The 17,375-nt window shown below is 38.8% G+C and overlaps 2 protein-coding genes across 2 annotated transcripts; both read right to left on the bottom strand.

Moving 5' to 3' along the window:
• Nucleotides 1-2,999: 2,999 nt before the first annotated feature.
• LOC111229041 (dual specificity mitogen-activated protein kinase kinase 2-like) lies at nt 3,000-9,071 on the bottom strand. Its single transcript, XM_022755197.1, has 11 exons — nt 8,103-9,071; nt 7,792-8,002; nt 7,535-7,681; nt 6,610-6,687; nt 6,251-6,302; nt 5,880-6,004; nt 5,287-5,500; nt 5,138-5,190; nt 4,953-5,014; nt 4,721-4,766; nt 3,000-4,436 (listed from the first exon to the last, which is right to left on the bottom strand). Exons 1-11 carry the CDS (start codon nt 8,189-8,191, stop codon nt 4,326-4,328), a joined length of 1,188 nt encoding a protein of 395 aa, XP_022610918.1. The 5' UTR covers nt 8,192-9,071; the 3' UTR covers nt 3,000-4,325.
• A 770-nt stretch (nt 9,072-9,841) lies between these two features.
• LOC111228924 (solute carrier family 22 member 5-like) lies at nt 9,842-17,002 on the bottom strand. Its single transcript, XM_022755036.1, has 10 exons — nt 16,634-17,002; nt 16,212-16,315; nt 14,567-14,721; nt 14,223-14,394; nt 12,822-12,963; nt 12,599-12,693; nt 11,862-12,076; nt 11,550-11,732; nt 10,847-10,982; nt 9,842-10,580 (listed from the first exon to the last, which is right to left on the bottom strand). Exons 1-10 carry the CDS (start codon nt 17,000-17,002, stop codon nt 10,508-10,510), a joined length of 1,644 nt encoding a protein of 547 aa, XP_022610757.1. The 3' UTR covers nt 9,842-10,507.
• Between the last annotated feature and the right edge of the window lie 373 nt (nt 17,003-17,375).

The following is a 17,375-nucleotide window of genomic DNA, read 5'->3' on the forward strand; positions in this document are numbered from 1 at the left end:
CGTATTAACAATGACATTTTTGGGAGACAACACATAGTTTGACATTGTTATGAAAACATCCCTAAGAAATTATGATACTAATAAGTGTCCTACATGTATAATAATGTTTGCAGACTTGTAGTTATTAAATGTCATCTTGTATTCACAAAACCCTTTTTGTCCAGTAGTTTTACTTGAGGCCATTGTTTAAGGAGGAAAAACATTTGTATTGTATTTACAAAATGTTAATGAATACATCCCTGAAAAATATTTATAGCCATCACAGTTGCCTACATGTATGATAATATTTACATATTCTTCTTCATATATTTGTCCAATAATTTTAGCTTAGTGTTTGGAGAGGAGGGGAAACCACCTGCAATTAGAAAAGCTCTCACATGTTGAGTAGAAAAAAGTAATTCTACAGCCACTTCCTTTTCTCACACAGGAATCAAAAGCCTGAGTTTACAGCATGAGCCAGCATCATTGAGAAGGCCTGGTTGCTGTTTTTCTTGAGTTTTTCATTGGTGGTTATGTAAACAGGGCTGCAGTTAATGTCAGTGTTTGTTTTGAGACTTTCTAGAGAAAACCTCAACTGGTTTGAGGGGAAACAACCTAAATAACATCTGTGCTGGCCTTTACGAGAAAACTCAGCCATCCACTTTGTGGTTCACAACACACACACATGCTCAGCATGCATTGCACACATGCAAGTCACACCTGTATGCCATTAACAATAGGACTAAGATGTTTTAGAACTAAATAAATATAAGAAAACCGAGTGCCACAGAATATTCAGCTACAGAAACAGACAATGCATGCTTTGCATTGTTAAATACAGTTGGAGTTATATGAGTAAGGCTACAAGGGTGCAGCTCATCTCTACATATTTTTGCAACAGGGTAAGGAGCATTGAGTCAGTGTGAGCACATCAACCTCATTATGACAAAACTGGTCTCATGTCACAGATTCACTTGTGAAGCTCCTACAGTACACCTGGGGAAAGCTGGCGCATGTATATGCCATGGAAGTGATCATATCTCAGCTCTACACGAAACATCAAACAATGTTTGGTTTTTTGCCTTTTAAAAAGTAGGACGAACGGCATGGAGGCAAAACAACATCAAGGTTGAACGGTAAGGCACAAGACTCAAAAAAGCTATATTTAGAGTGGAACTCCATTTTCTTAACCCCAAAGTGTGTACCCTCTTCTCCACCCACTCTTTCCTGGGCTCTTTCTTCTTAGACAAGAACTATAGCTTTGTAAATGGGTTACCCCCATGCAGCCACCCACGCATCAGGTACAGTATGAAAACCTGGGGCATCCTGTTATGACTTCTGGTTTCCTGTTTCCTGTGAAAAATACAGCCCCCCTCTCTTTCAAACACACTCTCTCTCACACACACAAACACACTCATGCACTCCACTGCTGATGACAGACCAAGCAGAGCAGGGCTGGGATCAGTCATTCCAAATACATTAGTTGAAGTGTTTGAACTGCTGGCTCAAGTATTTAGAAATGTATTCCATATAAATATCACACTGCCTGTTAGATTCAGTAAATGATACGGTGGCATGGTTTCTCATATTAGATTTTTCTCATGAAGACTTAATTCAGTATTTTAGTCAATTTTTTAAATGGGTATCAGAGACAGAGACATTCTAGTGGTCAGCGTTCAGCCTTGAGAAATACATAAAGCTGCAGTATTCTGAGGGAGTCAATATGCTTTAAGGTGACATGAGCAGCTGTTTCCCCCATTCTTCACATCATTTAATTTGTTTTTATTTCATGTATACATATTCTCATTTCACATGCCAGGGAGGAAGATGTACAAGTGTCAAGGGACCACTGAAACAGCAATAACAGCAGTGTGTGCTCGTGTGTGAACGGCAGGCCCCCGTTTGCCAAAAATATGAAAATAACACTGTTTGTGACACACAACTTGCCATCGCTGCACACCCCCCGCCAAGATACCTGAGCATCTTTCTCAACAGGGGTCAGCCACATCACTCTTAATGAGCAGAAATGTTTCTACCTTCCTGCGGTGGCTCTAGTTTGCCATGCTAAATGCTCAGTGACAGTGTGCACGGTTAATTGTCTTGGCACAAACTCATAGCCCCATTTCCCCATTTCCACTCTTTTATGGCTCTTTTATGTTGTGGCTTTTGCTGGTGCTGAGAAAGAAATTTTAACATACTTGCTTAGTGCATTTTCCACACAAGATTGTTTTGTATCAGTTTAGATGGCGGTTGTCATCTTGTTTATACTTGATGTGTCAAACAGCAGCATGTTCAGTGGTTTTGTACAAATCAAAGCATCATTTCTTTCTAATCAGGCCTTTACATTTTATAGAGCCTTCACTCACTTTTCTGTCTTTTTTTTCACAAGAAAAAGAAAAAGCACAATAACATCACGTTCTTTTTTCTCATTTTTAGCTCATCATCCCCTCCCCCTTTCGTGCGGATTGGAATTCATTAGCAATCAAAGAGCCACTGACAAACGCCCAATCTTAATTACCCTCTCATTTGCATATTTGCATATTAATGACTGCAGACTTTGCTGTTTTTCTGGTGCAGTAGTCCCCCTCCCATCAACGTTGCACAGACTTAGCCACCCAACATACTGCAACACTATGTCTTTCTCAGAGCTCAAGGCCTCTCACTTTCACGCTGAAGTTGACAGACATTCAGAGGGAGACATGTCATCACATCACCAGACATTAGCCAAACAGATGAATCACTCTGCTTGTAATTCAAAGAGGACTAATGTATCGTCAGTGCTTTAGTTCACTTCCCTTGCCTCCTTTCAGTATTATGTATTAGTTAACTTGGTTGCAACATTGTACACACACCACTCAGCCAGGGTATATTCTCATATCTCAGTTTGGTAGCATACTTCAGTTAGTAATTGTATCAGAGGTCCTCAGTGCTATGCAGTTAATATGCTGCCCCCGTCTGGTCAGACAAGTGTAAGACAGAGAAGTAATATTCCAGCAAATGAAGACATCATATTCAGATACTTCAATACATACCATTTATTGACAATTATGACTTTATAAAGACAAAGCCTTTGATGATCTTACCATAAAAAACATCTATATTTTTTAAACTGTTACTGAAAGGAGAAAATACACAAAAAGAACAAAACAAAGGAGTGAAATGCCCTAATCCTGCCACTACACAGGATGCACTTCAATGGCAAATCCATGTCCTGTTGTTTACATTATAGTGAATACAAAGATATTACCATTTGTTTCAGCTGAGACTGCTCAGCGAGTCACAATGCAGCTTGCTAAAGAGTTTTGTTACTGATGGTACCGTCCAGAGCTGAATCTCTAGTTTCTTTTTCAAGGGCAGCGTCTGCCCCAGCATAGCTAATCTGAAGCTAATGATACTGGAACAAACTGAGGATGCTGTTTAAAGTTACTAAGAAACAACCCCAAGATATAGAGAGAGCAGAGGGTGCATTTAAGGCTGAAACCTTTTTTTTTTGGCTATGACATGAGTGTCATGCTAAAATGTTTTAAACACTGTGCTTCACCTCAAGACATCTCAAAATGTAGAAATCAGTTATCTCAACAAATGCAAAACAATTCCTAGACTCAGTCATCTCTTGCTAACACAGACGAACATAACCTGACCTGTTCAGTAAAATAAACATTTCTCTGTGTTTGCATATCACATATAAAAACAAATTCATACATGTATCTGCCTGTACACATGTACAGATGCTTAACCTTGATTGTAATAACTGGGATTGACACACTCGTGCTGTAAGCCTCAGAACACTTTGGAGAAATTCAGACAAGAAAATCAAAAAGCTGAACTAAAAGAGAGACATGTTAGAAAACTAAGCACAGCTATTATATTTGTTTTTAAATTCTTTTAAGAGATAAATCTTCCAGTTTGGATACAGTATATACAGTCTGTATGACTGCAGGGCATTGAGGTAAGGATGGACAAAAGCCTACTGGTATGTTAGTCTCCAAGGAGATTTAATGGCCCACAGTCCTGAATTGAACTTAACACAAATTACTAATAACTGATGTTCTCCATGTTGCCAACAAACATTCAGAGGAATTATGTTGTAATTGATTTAAGAGGAAATTTTCATGGATAACAGAATCCCAGAGGACTGACTCCAAAAAAGGTACAAGTTCTAAATAGAGTATCCTTCCCATCAACTGGCTTGAATGTCAGCAGTTGATTTGATAACTGGAGCCTTTAGGGGTTCACCTGAGGGAGGATGTGGCAAACAAGATGTTTATGTGTGGGTGTACGGTCTTAGGCAGCAGCTTCTCTATGTTGTTATATACTGTGTGCGCGAGTATCATCAGATTGTGTGTTCAGTCTGCAGTACGTGTGGGAGTGCTTGGTTGGTTCAGCCCCATGGTTTTACAAAGCCAGCCAGCAAAATCTATCTCCTCCGCCTCAGACCGCTTGATAAACGTGTGATTCTGAAAAAAAACCCACAAACGATCACATGGAAATTAGATACTAGACGTTAAAAACTTGTTGGTGCTGCTGATTCTGACATGACACTGAGTATGAATATGACATTTTCTTTTACAAAATATAAGCACGTTTAACCTCAGTGCTGATTTGACTGAAGTGTTTCTGCAACAGCTACTTTTTGTGATCTAAATCTCTGATTTGTCAGATGTCAGTGTTCCCTGAGCCAAAAGAAAAAAGTGAACATTTAAATTTAAACTAAAGTCTTAGGTTAACTGAGGACACTTACCATCAACATTTTCAAGTCTGCCCTGTCTGCTGGATTTTTGATGAGACTGAAAATAACAGAAGGAGAAATCTTTCAGGGAGAGCCTTTCATCCATCAAGTTGATCACAAAACATTGGATCACATGTTTATGATTACTAGTTAAATAAAACTCAAAAAATAAGATGTGTTGTGTGTTAAGTGTATGTTACAAAGGACAGCTGAGCAATGTTGTCAGGCTAAAACGTTGTCTCACCACTTTGTCACAAAGTCCTGGAAATCAGAAGTGAATATACCATGCGGTAGTTTTGGAGGAGGCTGAAATACAAAAGAAAAGATGTCACCAACAGTAGAGTGTGACACCTTCCTGATTTAGCAAGGATGACAGCTAATACTACATGGAATCAGATGGGTAATTTTTAGCTGTTCTTAAATTCTCACCTCATTTACTATGTAGTCTAGGAGTTCAAAGATAGCCATTACTGCACCATGACCTGGAAAAGGTGGTTTCATATTCAACATTTCAAACAAGATTTATGTAAAAAAACACACAGATTTTCTATTTTTCAGAGTGTGTTTGTGTTGCTCACCGCTAACGGGTCTACCCGGTGGCCTAGGTCTGGGTGAAGTGCTGTGTGTCTCCCCCTCACTACCATCCAATATGGGTCTTCCAAATATGGCCTCCAGTTCTTTAGCATCTGGAGGAGGGATGGGGAAGCGTCCAATTGACAACTCCACAAGGGACAAGCCCATACTCCATACATCTGACTGCACAGAATAGTGGGTTCCCTGCAGTCTCTCAGGCTAAACAACGAACATAATTAACACATAACAAGGTCAAACATTTATATTATATTAATAAATACAAGGAACTGTTTAAGCATTAAATGTCAGATATGAAATGACTAATATTTTGTTCTGGTGTTACATTTGTTTTGAACTGTCTGTGAATTGGGCCATTCATAAAAAACTAACATTAAAAAATATAATATATATTTTAAGATTGAGGCACTGGTTGAAGTTAGGTTATTGATCGTTTAATAGAGCTTAGTGGTCTAGACAATATGATAAAGGATTGAAACATTTGATTTGAAAAGGAGCCACAAACAAGTTAGACAAAGCAATATTGAGCAACTGAACTGAGTTCATCTTTTCATAGCATAATTCAGAGAGAGCAACATACCGACATGTAAGATCTTGTCCCAACAAAGGAATTGGCCATAGAGTCTATGAGCTGCCCGCTCACACCAAAGTCACACAACTTGATCTCACCACGTGAATTCACCAGTATGTTTGAAGGCTTAACATCTGTTAATAAAAAGGATATGTTATGAAAACGTCACCTAACTGGACATTTATAACAATGTGCAACTACATATAACAATTATTGACATAAAGTTAAATTAATTATTTATATTTTAATTATCTTTAAACATGTATCAACATGCTTTAACAAAATTTCAGGCACATTGCTATTGTGCACTGTGCTTTACAGATGAATCTCCATTTTATGAAATACAAAATCAATAATCAACTTGATGAAAATTCAGATACCTCTATGCATGATTTGGTGTTTTTCTCTTAGGTAGGCAAGGCCTCTCAAAACCTGTTTTTTTTTTTAAAGGAGAGAAATTACTCAAGTCAATAACTGTAAATAACCTTAATGTGAAAGAAACATTCAGAAACAAGCATGAAACCCATCCAGACCCATGGCGTGTGTCTGCATATTAAGTCCATGGTTTATATTGAGCTCAATATGGTAAAGTGAAAGAGTGATATGTGAATGAAAACATCTTGACTTTTTAAAGCCTTGATGAAAATCTTTATCTAAACAAAACAACTTTTACTAAACACTGTTTCATTAATGCTAATAAAGTAATATCACATAATATAACAATATAGCTTATACTTACAGCAATGCTGACTTTGCCCAGAATCTCTTCAGGAATCCTTCTTGCTTCCTTTAGCACCTGGTCCAAAGATCCACCATCCTGGACAACAAAGGTAGACAACAAAGAATACAATGGGTCATGAAATAAACTGCTAAAAGCACAAAATTTCAAAGGCACACATTCTTTCCCATTGTGACACAGCTATAGAAAAGGTACAGTGGTTCTCAATCTATGGAATGTACAAACATGATACCAACACATATCTACAGAAAGGACACGGAGGATCAATGCTCCCATTCCTTGAAATGGGAAAAAAAAGAGGACAGCAGGACCTCATGTGCTTTAAGTTAAGTTAGACAGTTTTCGTACCTGGTCTTCAGTACGGGTATACGCTGATAAGCAAAAAACATTATGACCAGCATTGGCACTGTGACCAGTCTGCAGCTACACAGCCCCATACGCAGCAGGGTGTGATTCATTGTATCTTGTTGTGACATATTCCTCCCATAATCATCAATAAAATTTTCCGTGACTTGTGCTACAGTAACCCTTCTGTTGGTTAGGACCAGATGAGATAGCCTTTGTTATCCTGGTTCATGGTCTGTCCCTCCTCGGACCACTGTCGATAGAAACTCACCAACGGTAACAAGGACCACCCTACAAACCGTGCTGCCACGGGGATGCTCTGACCCAGTCATCTGGCCATAACGATTTGGCCCTTGTCAAAGTCACTCGGGTCTTTACACTACACTATTTCTCTACCACTATTTCATCTTCTGTTAGTGGTCATAATGTTTTGTGTCATCGATGTATAAGAGTACAAGAACAATGGGGCAAAATAAGATAATTCCCGTGTAGGGATGAATGGACAAATATGGCAATACATTACTCTTAATATCTTTTACAGCTACCCACACACACAGTCACCCCTCTCCAATTCTCTCACCATGTGTTCCATACAGATGCTGATCTCTCCATCGCTGTAAAAGGCTCCATAGAAGCCTACAATGTAGGGAGAGTTACACTCATGCAACACCTGAAGCTCTCGGATGATCTGGTTTCTGATAGCAGGTTTAATTTCTAGATGAATGAGCTGAACAGAAAAGAGAATTGAGACAGAAAATGCATTCAGAATTACTTTTCTGCACAACATCATTTGTTTTATTGCATTCATGTCATTAAGCTGTCTTCTTTGTGGCTCACCTTTCTGGCCATGATTATTCCTGATGGTTTGTGGCACTCCTTGTTGACTACACCTCCATTGCCTGCACCCAGCTCACAGATTCGATGGAAGTCATCATCTTTCAACTCGCCAACCTTGGCCTTCTGGGTAAGGAAAGCTTCTAATCTTTTCTTCTGTTGTTCATCCAGGTCCAACTCTTCCAATATTTTCTTAAGTGCCTCTAAATTAGCCCTGAGAAAAAAGATACAGGATGGGAATAATCCATCTTTCAGTTTGTGCACATCCTTATTCAGTATACAAGGTTAACAATTTGGTTAGTAGGATAACTTACTCAGATGAAACATCTGTGTTGATGGAGGTGGATAATCCATCGCCAGTGGGAGTAATGTTTAAGGGAACTGGTCTCTTTTTAGGAGGCATGTTAAATTGTGGATAAACTATGGGCTGGGGTTAAGTGACACTTTTCTCTACGCACTACAAATGATAATTTACTAAGACTACCCTCTCCAAGTAGAAGTTTCTGACTGCAGCTAAAGTAATGTTATTAGTGACCAGCATCAAGTTTAATTTCATATGCACTGGGCTTAGAGGTTAAATCGAAAGACGGTGTTATCTTGAGGATGCTTCCTGGACAGAGGGAACTTTGCGTTTCCTGTCAGTTGTCAGGTCGGACTGTTAGTTAGATATGACATATCTTGAGATTTAGGCTCAACACTTTACACAGGCTTGGTCTCAGACTCTGCTAAAACTACCCTTTTCTGATTCACAACACAATGAGGAAAGCTCCAAATTATTTAAAAAAAAAGGATAGGATACTAATAATGCTGCCGTTAGCTAGTTGGCTAACGTTAAAATAACGGTTGCTAGATTAATTATTTTACGTTAGATGAGGATACGTAAGCACGATGACTAGTATTATGGTTACTGACCTAACGTGAAATAATTGAATTTTATATTTATCTACACTGAACTAGCTACAACGCAACGGCAAACAGAATATTTTCAGAACCAGAGCCATCACTAGCAGCTAGCTAACTTTATGTGCTAGCTGTTGCGTGATACCACCACATTTAACGCTAGCTGACAGTAAGCGACTCTTTTACTTTACTTCCGGCGCTGTTTCCCCACCCGGCTGTTTAAATTAGAAACACCAGCTCATTGGGGCTGTAGTCTCGGTCAGTTTATCCTTGCCCCTTCTTTCAGCTGGCAGGTGTTTGTGGTTGCTGCAGACAGACACCGGGTCCCAGTAAAAGCAACAGAGGTGGGGGCACGGCGCAGTCAGTACCGGGGCCCAAGAGTATCGCACACTGCTCAGTGTAACTGTGTGAACAATCTCGCGATATTTCAAATGTTGACAGTCAGCTGACGGGATTATGTAATGACACTACTGCCAACAGCAGTTCCCACATATTGGACATGGATTGTTTGGTTTCTAAGCGTTTATTTTTACAATTATGAATTTTTTTTTATATAAGCATAAACAAAAGGATGCTTTTACACTCAATTGCCAGTTTATTAGGTAAGCCTAGGCTACATCTATCTTAAACTAATTGCAGCAATCCCGTAATAATGTTCAGTTTTTGTTGCAACAGTTTTAGAGAAGTGTTGATCCAACTTTATGGTCATGTTGGAGGCTGTAGTTTGTGGTGCTTTTGAACTGTATTGCATTATAGAGGTGTTTCTGGTATTTAGTGGACAAAGTAATAGAAACACCAGTCAGTGTGACACAATACAATGTAACAGCAATAAAAACTTCAGCCTCCAAAATGACCATACACTTAAATTGGAACCACTCTTATTATAACCTTCACAGAGGTAGGATTTATGGCAGGACCTGTAATAGACTGTGTTAGTTTTAGCTAGGTGTACCTAAGAAACTGGCAACTAAGAGTACATGTTCATAGACCCAGGCATGGTTGGATTCATCAGTTAGGCTCCCATTAGTTACAGCGCACACAGCACATTGTTCATGATATGTCTATACTAGTGTCAACTAGATTTTGACACACAGCTCATCTATTGGAATAAGAATAAGAATGACCACCATCTTTCATACACTGGTGACTGTATTGAGTAAAAAAGTCATTAAAATAACATTTTTAAATTTCAAATTACAAGACCATATCTTACAGCAAAAAATATGAGTCTACAATCCTGAAACTTCCCATTATTTAACCAACTTTAAATGTCAATCTAAGCCATCATTACCATATAGTTGTTATGTGCATATTCAACGGGCAGAAATGTCAAATTGAACTTTTCTTGTTCTGCGCTTGTCATGTGTGGCATTACTTTACTTTCATTCAAGTAAGTGCAACAGTGCACGAAAAAAGCAACAAAAGCATGACAAAAAAAAAAAAAAAATAGTGAAATTATTGAAAAAAATGCAAATTAAAAAAGATTTCTTCAAAAATCCTGCCAACAAAGAACAAATCAACAGGACCAGATACATACAAAACAACAGTAAGTCTAATAACAAGTCTGATTTTTGATCAAAAGACTGAAGTAGTTGGAAGAAATGTAACCCAGCCACCTCTTTATGTATAAAACCAGCCATGTAAAGGCAACAAAAAACAACATAAATGATATAGCTTATTCTGTACTGTTTGAAAAGCCCGAACAACATTAATGTCTCACCCACACATCAAAACCCACAGAAACACTGTATTAGTTGTAAAGGCTTTTGTCTGTGATCACTCAACTCTTGCTGTGTATTTTCTTTCAGCAGGGGGAGCTCTAGCTCATTTCTTTACAGCCTTCAGTTGTATCTGCCTTGATTGTAGCCCTTTCCGTTGGACAGCAGCAGGAGCTTTACGATAGAAACGGAGGCAAAAGAAACATAGAGGAGAACTGTTAAAGTGCACAGTATCACCAACATCTCTAACACTGCAAATGCAGCTGCAGGCCTGCTCTTGATGCAACAACAGTTACAACATGCCAAATCCCCTTTATGTCATAAGATTTCATTGTATCAGTTAGAATTGCTCTCTAATGCTTGGAAGAGTAGTAATGATCTTTATTTCTGTTAATCATAATTCACACATCCACATACACGATGGTGAGATGGTGACATACCCTCTGATAGGTTTGGCCTGGCTGATAAGGTTGGGAAGTTTGCTGTTTCTGGTGTCTGGAAGCAACATGCTAACAACAGCAGCTATGATGCTGATTGTGCCAAAAACAATGTATGGGAGCATCTTGCTGTAAACACCTGCAAACAGAAAAAAAAGGCAAATGAGTTTACTTGAGCTTTCCATATACAATCAGCCGATATTAGCTCGATTTGGGCTTTTTCCTGTGGTGACGAGTCAAAATATCTGTGATTTGTGAAAGAGGCCTATGAATCTGATTCTTTAGTGAATGATGCAGATAACAGAGTGCTCTGGTGCCATCAGTGCTATTAAAATACTAGTTAGTGCGTTCTATTCAAAAAGCAAAATGACATGTAAAGCACAATGATGACAGACTGTGTGCAGCAAGAAAAAAAAAAAAGATGCTGATCGAGCAACTCTTGAATTTCTTTCTATATGGTAGGAGAGCTCTGTATCTGAGTGTAAAAAAATCTGTTACTAGTTTACTGATTGAGAAAATAAATGCAATCCCTCCACTGACAGTGTCATACTAAATAGCTAGAGTATCTGTTTGAAGTTAAGTATATTCACTCCAGTGTATTCCTATAGTTTTTGATGCCTTTCCATTCACTCTCTCAAAGTTTGGTTTAACCACTGCACACAAAAAATACAACTGTACAAACAGAAAGAACCAAAAAAACACTTGCCTATGTAAATCACATAGGGACAAATGATGGTGCCTATTCGTGCAGCTGTGGAGGTGATCCCTAATCCCATGTTCCTGACCACAGTGGGGATCAGCTCGGTGAAGAACACGTAGATGAGGCAGTAAGCACTAGACACACCCATCCTTCCCACCAAGGCTAAGACCTGCAGCATGACATGCATTTCTGAAAAAAACAAACAAACAAACATGAAGAATAGAAGGCATATACAACTTTAAAAGTGCATAATGTCTTCTAATCCTTTCATAGATTCCCAGTTTAGTAAATGTTGTACTCTGTGTCTACAGTACAGACCCTCAGGAAGCAGCCTGATGATCAGAAGCATGATGCCACAGAACATGAGTGTGGAGAAGAGGAGAGTGGGTCTTGGGACCCGGTTGACCAGCAGCCAAGAGGCTACGTACACCACAATGTCAATGGCCGCAGAAATGAAGCAGTTGAGGTAGACATTTCCATTCAGGTTGCTAGTATTGAGAGAGAGACCATAGAAGACCATGGCGACAGACATCCTGCAGAAATACAAAATCAACACTGAATAAAGATGGAATGCAGCGTGTTTAAATAATATATTGATCTCGAAGGTAGCACAAATCCAGTTTCCTCATAATAAGACCATTTATTCAAGTGCTTCAAAGAAGCTATGGTTTAAATATGATTGAACACTGAAATTGAAATTTCTTTTAACATCTGAAAAAACTGGTCATATCGTAACCACAGCAGTATAAAACAAGCCAATGTTTTGATCAGATAACTTAACAAACACATATTTAAAAATGTTTTTAATACAAACTTTTCAGTTATGTGAAATAATGTCAAATTAATATAGTGTCAAGTTATAAAAACCATGCTTTATGTGATTAGTCACTGCAAACATCCTGATCGGCCATGTTTACAATATATTTAAAAGGCCTCCAAAATGTTTTTCTACTATTATGTTCACCAAGAAACAATAGGGAATTATTTTGTATAATATAAACTGTATATGCAACCATATTTAGGTTAAAAACAGAGTAAAGAAGAGTGCACATTACCATATGAAAACACCTAGCATTGTAATGTTCCTCATGTTAGGGGTGCGTATCAGGTCCATGTAAGTGTATGTCTGCTCTTCTTCACCTTTATTTTGCTGAATCAGACATACATAAAAAGAAACACAACAGTCATATTTGGGGCATATCTTATATTGTAGCAAAATAGCTTCCACATGAAGAGTGAATATTATAATAAAATATAAAATTATAATAAAATATATACCATGAGCTCCAAGCACTCTCCAGCCCTGAATATGACCTCAGGGACGGGTACTCTGTTCCTTTTCGCAGCATTGCGTATGACAAGCTCAGCCTCCTCCACCCGACCTTTCTGCAAAAGCCAACGTGGAGACTCAGGAATCAGCCTGAACAGAGAGACGAACACAAGTTCAATGAAGAAATGAAAAAAAAGTGCATTTTACAACACAGGCATTGCACACCAGTAAAGGCTGATCTTATGCAACCATTAAAAAATGTAATGCTCCAAGGGGATGTATTTACATTTACTAATGCATGACAGTCAGAAGTCAGAACATGTAAACATTGTAAATTTACAGGAAGCACACAGTGTTAATGACCGAGATCAGTATGTGGTTTGGAGCTGAGCCATAAAACTCAAGCCAGAGGAAGATGCAGGAATGGGATGAGACAGACAGACAACTTTAGTTCTGTAACAGCATGTGACTGCATAAAGATGGACACTCATCAGCTCTGAGAACTTGTAGAGCAGCCCAGTCCAGCATAGATGCAAAGGCGCTTGCAATAACCCACCAGCAAGCTCTATCAGTCACAGTCTTTTTGTTTTGACTTGCATTTCTAAAATTAAGTGAACAAATCTCACCCAAATACTGACCTGTGTAGAATTCATTTGACTGTACTGACAGCAGTCGTATCTCTTTTGAACTGATTTTGACTGAACTTTGGTTTTCTACTTTCATGATCTTCTGAAAAGTAGTGGTGGGCCATTAATTAGAGCAATTCTTGGTTCTACAAGATGTCAAGCAACTTAATAATCCATAAATGGAATTGAGAGCACAACACTATATTAAAGTTTTATTTGTATGTTGTGTAATATCTACAAAAACGAAATCTGCATGTAACAGCTTAAACTTATACATAAGTCCGTAATATAGGCAGAGTTGTCTCGTTTTTTGCTATGATTTTGAGTTTGGTTAATTCGCAAATTGAATTAAAATCGACAGAATTGATTAATACAATGTCTTATGATGATCAAATAAAAGTACAAACTTGATACAATCCTCGGCATCAGGAACATTCAGTTATACATCATGATACACAGCGCAGTTAAAACTCATAAAATGTGAATTTAGAGGAGGGTGCATGCATAAAAAGACCCTAGCATGACATGGGACAAACATGGACAGACAACAGGCCCCTGGGCACAGACTGCACAAAATGGCTACAAACCATGTGACTTTACAGTCGCTTTGTGTCTCTTTGTGCTTGTCATGTGTCTTTGTGCTAATTTTTTGTCTCTTTGTAGTTATTCAGTGTCTCTCTGTGCTCATTTTGTGCCTCTTTGCGGTTGTTTTGCATGTCTTTGTGGTCATTTTGTGTCTCTTTGTAGTTGTTTATATAATATAATAACATTCATCAGACTTACCACCATGTCGGAATAAATAGGAAGCCGGGGATGGCAGTGGCAACCAGCAACATCCTCCAGCCTCGTATGAAGTAGGCAAAGAGCGGCAACAAGGCATAACCGATGCCAAAACCTAGACTGTGGCCCAGAAAAGTGTAGCTCACCCTGGCAGACTGGCTCAGCATCTCAGACCCTGACCAAGAGGAGGATCAAGAACATGGTGTTAATGAGAGACAACGAAAAGGTTGAGTTCTTGATTTCTCCTCAGTCCTACTGGTATATACTGGTGTTTTCACTAAACACGGAAAATACTAAAAACTGTTTGTAGCCAGGGCAGCAGAGTGGTGCAGTGGATTTTTTCTCACCCAGCACGAGTGACACGATGTAATTGGATATCTGGCCTAGTCCTCTCAAACAGTTAAGGATACTGAACATGACCCAACTGACGGAGGTGGCCTGGATCAAGGTTGCAACTGTTTGCAAGACCATGGTAAAAAAAAACACCGGTTTTCTGCCAAACCTGTAAGACAAAGCACAAAAATATGAAAATAACATGGATGCGCAACATCAACATTAAACTTATCACTGACTTTTGTGAGTGAGCAGGATGACTACCTGGTGTAAGTGTCGGTAAGGTGGTGGTATTAGTCCTAAATCATAAAGGAGCCGTCCAGTCTATTCTGTCTGATTCTCAGAAACCCACTCCCTGACTGCGGTGTTTTGTTGGATATGAAAGTGTAACCTTGGCTTTCTCTGCTTTTATAGTCTTTTGTTTAAATGGCAAATCACTATTTATATTTATAGTCCATGGTGTCCTGCTGACGAGATTACTGTAAACTTTCTGAGAAACACTGCATCATCTCTCTCTCTCTCTCTCTCTCACCTCCTGTTGCTCTCTGCAGGTATTTCTGCCTCCAGAGCTGTAGAGTCTGGATGTGTGACTGCAAAATGCCTACAGCCCCCATGATCCCGCCCAACACCTTCTTCTACCACAATTATTATGATGATGATGACGATTATTATTATTATTGTTGGTAGTAGCAGTATTAGTATTATCATCACCATCATCATTATTGTTGCTGTTACTGTCACTGTTATGTCCTTCCCCCTGCTCTCTCTCTCTCTCTCTCTCTCTCTCTCTGTCCGTCTCTCTCAACCCAACCGGTCGAGGCAGACGGCCACACAATCCGTCTCTGCTTCTGCTCGAGGTTTCTGCCTCTTAAAAGAAAATTTTTTCTTTGCCACTGTCGCCAAGTGCTTTCTCGTGGTGGGAATTGTTGGGTCTCTGTAATCAAAGGTCTTGACCAGCTATACATGAAAAGTGCCTTGAGATAACTTCTGCTGTCATTTGGCGCTATATGAATAAAAAAGTGACTTGACTATTAAATGCCCTGAGCTGAGACATGTTGGTGAAATAAAGAAGATTCTTCCATTTAGTCAACAGGTGGTTATTTTCACTCTTACTTAAATGAAACAGTTTTAGTATTAACTAATCTTTGATAATCCAACTTTTATAGAATGATAATAATAAGAATAATCTAATGGAACATTTCAACCATTCATTTTCTGACTCTTAACAGTAAAAGAGGAAAATAAATTTGAATCATTTTTATGGGTAAATGACTAGATGTGTGTTTTTATTTATGGATGATGGAAGGATGTAACAGAAATGTATTTTTCACACCTTCTTCCTGAAACACATCATATATCAAACTGCTCCCTGGACTTCATGGTATTATGAGCATCAAATCCTGATTGTGTCTGTCTGTTGAGGACCTGATAGATGAGCTCACCTTGAAGCAGTTTGATTCACCTAGAGGTTCATCATGAAAGAGCAGCTAAGATAAAATGTATGGTGCTTGGATTTTATATTTATTTTGTAATATATTTTTAGAATTTTACTTTATGTTTATATCATGAATTTATAATTTAAGGATTTTTTTCCATGCAAATTAACTTATGATAATAATAATAATAACATTAATAATAATCCCACACAACAGGATTTACCTGTCTGAGAGGTGACCACTGATAAAGGATCCAATCAGGACTCCCACAAAGAATGAGGAAGTGGAGAAGGGGACCTTCCATGCATTGTCACACACCAGATCCCACTGCAGTTCACAGGAGAGCGGACAGTAGTTCAGATTACTGCAAGACAAATGTCTGAGAAATCTGACGATAGAATAAAATATGATCTAAAGTAATATAATCTAGTTTCAGCCATGACCATGAGCTGTCAGGAAGACAAAGCAGAGATCTGTACATGTTGTTGACAAAATTAAAGAAATAGTACAACACAAGTCAACTTCATATTGCTTCTCTGATCAGAGCTGATAGGACATAATAAACAAAGGTTAAAAGTTATTAAACATTCATAAATATAAAAATAAAAAAAGATTCATAATTTATCATTCTGGAAATGTGGATACCTCAGACACAATGGTCGCGGTGTATCTCTCAGTGCTGTAGACCCAGCCATCCAGACATTGCTCTGTCTCATTACTGAGTAACACTGTCTCCGACCAGTTTCCATTCACTTTGTATCGTGAACAGCTGTCAGGTCCAATCCAGCTGCTCCGCTCGCGGAAGGGAAGCTCCACATCTGTGCCGTTGCGCGTGGAGCCGGTCGATACTTTGCAGTGGTGCTCAGGTGTATCCGAAACAAAAACCGCGAGTACTCCCATGTAGCCACATGGAATTGCACTTAAACTGAACAGAACGATTATTAGGATTTGAAAAGGGCCGTAGTCGCCCAGAAAAGACGTAATTTCATCGAAGTCTTTGATTTTTCCACCCATTTTTGATTAACCGCAATACGCCTATAGTGACGCGCAACTAAATCCACACCAGGAAGGCTGCGGACGGTCTCCTGCAAGTTAAGACTCCGCTCTGCGGGAGCGCGAACTCACAAAACTGGTTTCAGAAATGTCACTGCATAAGAGTTATCTATATACCTTTACCACCTTCCTATAAAACAAAGTTGCAAACTGACAGGTGAACTGTTCCTCTATCAGTTACAGTGAGTTGTGCTGAATCTTACCCCAGACGGTTTACACAGTCTGCAAAACCAAGGACATCTGATCACAAGCTGTTTGAAAATATTATGTCAGTAGGTTGTTCAGATAAGCCTACACAATGAAATGGTTTTCCCAGAGGAGAAAATGATACCTG

Source organism: Seriola dumerili, unplaced genomic scaffold, assembly GCF_002260705.1.
Source record: "Seriola dumerili isolate Sdu_G_001 unplaced genomic scaffold, Sdu_1.0 BDQW01000226.1, whole genome shotgun sequence".
Lineage (NCBI taxonomy): Eukaryota > Metazoa > Chordata > Actinopteri > Carangiformes > Carangidae > Seriola > Seriola dumerili.